Source organism: Schistocerca piceifrons, chromosome 5, assembly GCF_021461385.2.
Source record: "Schistocerca piceifrons isolate TAMUIC-IGC-003096 chromosome 5, iqSchPice1.1, whole genome shotgun sequence".
In the NCBI taxonomy this organism is placed as follows: Eukaryota; Metazoa; Arthropoda; class Insecta; order Orthoptera; family Acrididae; genus Schistocerca; species Schistocerca piceifrons.
In genome coordinates, this window is record NC_060142.1 from 63,324,607 (window position 1) to 63,332,040 (window position 7,434).

The 7,434-nt window shown below is 45.6% G+C and overlaps 1 protein-coding gene across 1 annotated transcript; it reads left to right on the forward strand.

The window, feature by feature from the left end:
• Window positions 1-355: 355 nt before the first annotated feature.
• LOC124798333 lies at window positions 356-7,079 on the forward strand. Its single transcript, XM_047261686.1, has 2 exons — window positions 356-510; window positions 6,701-7,079. The coding sequence occupies exons 1-2, from the start codon at window positions 505-507 to the stop codon at window positions 6,956-6,958; spliced, it is 264 nt and encodes an 87-aa protein (XP_047117642.1). The 5' UTR covers window positions 356-504; the 3' UTR covers window positions 6,959-7,079.
• Window positions 7,080-7,434: the final 355 nt, after the last annotated feature.

Consider the following 7,434-nt stretch of genomic DNA (forward strand, 5'->3'; position numbering starts at 1 on the left):
TCATACTCTTACGGATTTATGGACAGCGCTGAAGGATTCATGGTGTCAGTTCCCTCCAGCAATGCCACGCCGTGTTGCGGCACTTCTGCGTGCTCGCGGGGCCCTACACGATATTAGGCAGGTATACCAGTATCTTTGGCTCTTCAGTGTAAGTTATAGAAATTTAGGAATGGGAATTTGGATAGGAGGTATCAGGTCCCGTGGCCGTTCCGGCGTCCCGTCACGTCACTAGCGGAAGAGACACAAGAAGCTGCGAAGGCGGCGGTGTCGCGGAGGCGCAGGCGCAAACGGAGAGGCCTCCAGTGTCCGGCAGGCAGCGGGGTACGCGGATGTGGCGGCTGGGCCCCGCCCGTGCTGTTTGTCGTCCAGTCGGCCGCGAAAAATTCGTCCGCGGGCGTGGCCGGTCGGACGCCTGCCCCCGCAGTCCGTATATAAGGCCCACCGCGGTCACGGACGGACACAGGTCTCTCGTCAGCGAGCAGAGGAACAACGCGAGCACTAACAATGAAGGTGAGTCCACTTCTCGATGGAGCGAGCTCCGCAAGTGAACCTAACTGCATTGCTGCTCATTAAACTTGCAACGCCAGGATTCTTACTTACCGTACGTACACAGTATAGAGGAAAGAATACGTGGTCAACTTCGTAGGCGATTTGTGGTGTACGGGACGGATAGAATACGGCAAGTGAAAGAAAGAGACAGTTATAGTGACAGGGATTTTCGTGTGTATGATAGCTGGCCTGAGTGGCCGAGCGGTTCTAGGCGCTACAGTCTGGAACCGCTCGACCGCTACGGTTGCAGGTTCGAATCCTGCCTCGGGCATGGATGTGTGTGATGTCCTTAGGTTAGTTAGGTTGTTCTAAGTTCTAGGGGACTGATGACCTCAGCAACAAAATGGTTCAAATGGCTCTGAGCACTATGGGACTCAACTGCTGAGGTCATTAGTCCCCTAGAACTTGGAACTAGTTAAACCTAACTAACCTAAGGACATCACGAACATCCATGCCCGAGGCAGGATTCGAACCTGCGACCGTAGCGGTCTTGCGGTTCCAGACTGCAGCGCCTTTAACCGCACGGCCACTTCGGCCGGCGATGACCTCAGCAGTTAAGTCCCATAGTGCTACATCAACATCTACATACATACTCCGCAATCCACCATACGGTGCGTGGCGGAGAGTACCTCGTACCACAACTAGCATCTTCTCTCCCTGTTCCACTCCCAAACAGAACGAGGGAAAAATGACTGCCAATATGCCTCTGTACGAGCCCTAATCTCTCTTATCTTTGTGGTCTTTCCGCGAAATGTAAGTAGGTGGCAGTAAAATTGTACCGCAGTCAGCCTCAAATGCTGGTTCTCTAAATTTCTTCAGTAGCGATTTACGAACAGAACGCCTCCTTTCCTCTAGAGACTCCCACCCGAGTTCCTGAAACATTTCCGTAACACTCGCGTGATGATCAGACCTACCAGTAACAAACCTTGCAGCCCGCCTCTGAATTGCTTCTATATCCTCCCTCAATCCGACCTGACAGGGATCCCAAACGCTCGAGCAGTACTCAAGAATAGGCCGTATTAGTGTTTTATAAGCGGTCTCCTTTACAGATGAACCACATCTTCCCAAAATTCTACCAATGAACCGAAGACGACTATCCGCCTTCCCCACAACTGCCATCACATGCTTGTCCCACTTCATATCGCTCTGCAATGTTACGCCCAAATATTTAATCGACGTGACTGTGTCAAGCGCTACACTACTAATGGAGTATTCAAACATTACGGGATTCTTTTTCCTATTCATCTGCAATAATTTACATTTATCTATATTTAGAGTTAGCTGCCATTCTTTACACCAATCATAAATCCTGTCCAAGTCGTATCCTCCTACAGTCACTCAACGACGACACCTTCCCGTACACCAGAGCCATTTGAACCATTTTTGTGTATGACAAATCCCTTCCCGCGAAAATTTCCTCCCTTCATATCTCCTTTGTCTTACCAAAGGTGACGTGCCACTGATCTCATTTGTATTAAGACTGCAGTACACGCGAGGTACCTAGTTTCTTCCGCCGCCCGAGAGGAATGCGTGAGTTCTGAATAATGTTCATCAACCTACAGCCTTCTCCAGTTGCTGTTCCCTGAGCAAAAAACAGCACGTAGGCCGTCAATTCTTTATCTTGAAGCTGTAATAAACAGCGAGGAACTGGTATTGTAAAAGTAATTACAATTTAAATTGGTTTGTTTAAACGGAATTCCACTCGCTTTTTTTATTAACAGAATACGAGAAAAATAGCAGAATACGAGACTCTGCACAATTATAGACCACTTTACGAATCCATATGATTTCCATTCTTCACACTTTCATAGAAGATAAACTAAATAATGAAGCAAAATAATGAAGTGAAGGTTTGCGTAATTACCATCGAACTAGCTCTCAGTCACATGTCCAAATATCCAGAGATTGTCAGTTCTTAATCAGTACCGACATGTCTGTCCTCCGAAACTGCCGATCCAGGTGAGGTGCGACCCGAAGATCTCCGAAGGGCTTCGTCTGCCTTTTCGTCTAGCAATTGTTTATTATCCTACTGCTAATTAATTTTGTATGTCGTCTGGTAGGCAGCGCTTGGGTCTGCCCCTGTAAACTGAAGGGTAGGCCGAATGTAGGAAGGGAGCGGGAGCAGGTGAGGTAAAAATCTCTCGGTACAGCTGTTAAGGTACAGTTGGTTTTACTGTCTCACAACAATAATAACTTGAATACATAATAACGTGAATACCTAACTTTGCACTAAGGAACACGTAGGTGCGAAGCCGGATGTATCCAAGCTCACAAATGTTACACTGGCAACATCTGTAGTGGCTCGCCCACTATAAAAATGAAACAATGTTGGTTGGTCGTCTGCTCGGAATCAAATGGGGCAGAATCTGGAGCGGCGCTCGTAGAGCTGCACAGCGCCGGCTAGAGGGCGCTGTCGACGGTGTCGGTGTCGTAGTGCCAACCTAAGAACTTGTACCTACACCGCGGCGTCGTAGCTATCGATACCACAATTAACACTTTTGAAATAATGGAATGATAGCGTGCTATTGAGAGATGCTTTTATGCGAAAGGAAAGTAAATTCACTGTTTACGTTTTCTAATACTAACAACAGAAGCTGAACATTTTGGCGCGCTTCTTCCGAATGCAGCAGCTAATCGCGGAGGAGAATCGCAATTTAGGCGGTCTTTCTCACGGTACTCGTACCGAATAAACCACCTGCGCCCGGTACCTCACACCACATTACGTCATCTTCCCACTGCTTCCTTGTTAACTGCCCTAAGAAGAGCCCCTTGTAGCTGAGTATGATGGTTGTAAAGCCAGAAACATTACAAGAGGTACGTCATTCCATGTTGCTCTAAGCCAGAGCTCAACAATCGTAATGGCTGGAAGAGTGAATGGCGTGCCTGTCACTCGGCAACCCATGACCAGATGCTTTCCAGTGGGGAGAGATATGGTGAAAGTGCTGGCCAGGGCAACAGTGGAACACCCTCTCTATCGAGGCAGGTCAGGACAGCGCGGATAACACGAGGTCTTGCATTATTTTGTTGAATGTCATGTCACGGAGACCTCACTCGTGCGAAACTCAGCTTATCCTTTTTATCATATGACATCCCACATACCATGGATGGAGCGCAACAGGCAGATACCATATTCTTAGATTTCCGGAAAGCGTTTGACACGGTGCCCCATTGCGCGCTGGTTTAGGTTCCCAGATATATGAGTGGCTAGAAGACTTCTTATGGAATGGAACCCAGTACGTCGTCCTCGACGGCGAGTACTCATCAGAGACAGGGGTATTGTCAGTAGTGCCCTGGGGAAGTATGATAGGACCGTTCTTGTTCTCTATATACTTAAATGATATCTGTGAAACAGATACAGCTAACATCAAATAATTCATTATCAACGATTGTGAGAATCTGATTCGCAAAGTCAGCACTTTGTTGCACAGATATGGACTGGTGGCTTTGGATTTTGCTGCAAACATGTGTAGGCTCTGTATCTGTATTTTCTGGGTGCTGGGACGCTCGAAACCAGTCACGGCTGCAGTTCTTTGGACGGATTTCCTTGAAAGCCGCTGAATAATTCCAGAAACCGTGGCGACAATTTCGTGAGTAACTATAATTTGCCTGGGACCAACGTTCCCTGATACATCATCCGCCACTCTGCCTGTCCGTTGGAATCTGGCGAAGACCCTGCGAATGGTTTTCGCAGTGTGTCCTTTTGGAACATTAAATCGTGTTTCAAAACTGAGCCTTGCCGTAGGACCGTGTTCTAACTTGTGGTATTCCAGTTCCAGAAAAACACATTATTCAATGGAACGCATGATTTCAACCTCTTCTTTCGGTGCGTGTAATCATCTGCGTTTCAGCTGTGGAACTGATTGCTTTGAGCTACGGCGCACGATTTATACTCGTACGCATTCCGTATTGCGATTACACCACCATTTGTTAGCAGCCTTTAGAGCTATTTGGAAGCTTCGATATACCTTCTGTATAACATTCTTACAGCTTTCACAATAAATATACCGTTGCACTCGTCTATCAACCTTAGTTTTCGAGATACTGAATTTTGAATCAGGGAGTACTTCGCTGCACACCCCGTACATGTTCAGTAAGGCATAACGAGAGATGAGTACTTCTGCGTTTTGGGCAGAAGGAACTACCAAGCAGTAATAATGACATTGCTGTTCAAGAGCTGCAGAAGAGTGTATAGAGAAAGACATTGCATAGCTTTCTTTAGAAAGATCAGAATTCCAATGGGAAAAGTTTTGGGCGAAGGAGAAATGTTTATTAGCTTTAATTAAGGCATGAAAAAGTTCTCCGCAGAATCGACGGAGAAAGGAATGTACGGAATACATTGCCTGGAAGGAGGGTTTGGATGGTAGGACATGACTTAAGACATCAGGGAGTGACTAACATGGTACTAGAGGGAGCTGACACTAAACACAAAGGCAGGGATTTTAATATATCCAACAATTATTTGAGTGCTTTGGGTGTAAGTGCTACTCTGAGACGAAGATGTTGGTACAGGAGAGGACGTCATGACAGGCTGAAAGAAAACATTCAGAAGTCTGCTGCGGTCAGCCATAGGAAGGGGCCTGCCTCTTTCTGCAGACGATCCATCCACATTTGGCCTACACTATGGCCGGATTTTGCGCCACTATGCGGTTTCTGCAACTCTTAACATTGTCAGTTTTCTCTTCCTTATTTTTCCCTCTATGTGTGTTTGGGAATGTGTTATTCATTAGATTATTGACCGACACTGTGGCCGCTTTTTGAGCCTTTTTGTACGTTTCCTGCAACTGTATTTAAATCTTTGTGTTGTCAATCTTCTGGACACCCGTGTCCCACTATTACCCACGCAATACAGTAAAAAAAAAAAAAAAAAAAAACTTTTCTTTGCTCATTTCACAGGCAAGTGTTCTTCTATGAGTGTTAGTCCTACAATTTTTGCAGGAGAACGTTTGTGAAGTTTAAACGGGAGGAGATGAGGTAATGGCGGAAGTAAAGCTGTGAGGGGGAGGAAGGTTTCTGAGTCGGTCTTGGGCAGCTGAGTCGGTAGAGCACTTGAACGTTAAAGACAAAGTTCCCGAGTTCGAGACTCGGTTCGGTACACAGTTTTAATTGGCGATAGAGTCCCACGTTCACTTCTAAGGTTAGCAACACTGTTCTTGGCGAATTTGTTTCATGACTGAATGACTGATGACCTCGCAGTTTCATTTTATTTATTTAACCTTATCTGAATGGTACCATCAGGCCCTCTCTTACATCGGACCAGGGTTTCACACAAACAGTGCCTTTTTACATCACGGTTTCCTAAATACTAACAATTTTATTATGACAAATAGTGTTAAAACGATTTGAGTGTCTGAATCGGCAATGCGAGTAAATAATACTATGATTTAGTAAAGTTAATACTGATAGTACTTATACTCCGTCGCTGCTGCCACTAATTGTGATAATAGTAATAATAATAAAAATAACAGTAATAATGATAATAATAAAATATTGATAACGGCACATACAAAAAGAATTTATAGGGGCACAAGGTAAAAGTTTTCTGATACAGCGAGTTCTCGTGAAAGGAAATTTAAGGAGACTGCACCAGCTATGGATAGTGGGAAAAGTGGCAGATCTGGTTGGACACCGTGGTTACGTACTCAGTCCAATTTACATTTTCATCTATTATTACTCCTACACTCTTTGCTAAAGGAGAGAAGTTGATATTTGTCCAATTTAGGGTTAAATATAGTAGGGATTCCCAACACTTTGGGCTGATGAGCCTAAAATTACCAACCAGAATCACTTGGGTTTTGGATGGATTGAATAACGCTGCATCATGCACCTATTTTGATAGTGGTATCAGGTCAGTATTGAGAGTCTTGGTAGCTGTCTTCAGGTTTATTGGTTTTACCCTCAGAAGCAACTGGTAATCATCAGCATTCCTGTGGTGTAGTTTGGTTCCTTTAATAATATACAACCAACCAAACAGCAACAACAAAATGGTATGGCTTCTAGCTGACTACATTTCCAGGCAGAGAGTCTGTTAGTGGTCAAATGGGTTTATCTGGAATGCAGAAGTGTCTGTAGGTACAAGACCTCGCTCCTGCCAAAGCAGTGATGCTGGGCCAGCGGGTGCAGCCCTCAGTAAACAGCTTTTGCCTGTCGGCAGGTGGCTATCGTCCTGGCTTGCGTGCTGGCGGTCTGCAGCGCCGGATTCGTGGCGGGCCCCGCCGCGCTGGTGCGCACGCCGAGCTTCGACTCGGCCATCATCCAGTCTGACCGGCTGGGCGGCAACTTCGCCTACAGCACCGTCGAGGGCCACGCGTACGCCGCCGTCAGCCCCGTGGTGCAGAACGTGGTGCACCCCGTCGCCGTCTCGTACGCCGCTCACCACGTGCCCATTGGACACGCCATCATCGGTCGCTAAAGGCCACCTTCACTGTGTCTCGATGTCCTCTTCTCTGATCTGTCTCCGATGAACTCTTTCCTTCCCTTTTTTCTTCTATTTATATAGAACATCTGTCAATAAAAAAATTCTTCATCAGTAATGTTCGTCTACATTTAATAATAACACCTCAATTGGTATTAACAATCTTGTTTATACAATTTGTACTGTGTCCATCACTGTTAAGAACAACGACGTTCGTTGAGTACCATTTTTAATGTAACTAGCAGCTGAAAAACGATTGGAAGACCAGGCCTGAAACTCAGTTACAATAACTCTTAGATAATGTATGTCACCATGGCTATTCCTTATATACGTGAATGACCTTCCACTTTACATCTGCCAGGCAAAATTGGTACGTTTTGCGGGGGATACTAGTGCTATAATAGGTCCCTTTAGAGAGAAAGCAAGAGATGAAATTGTTAATGATGTTTTTCAAAAAATTATCATGTGATTAT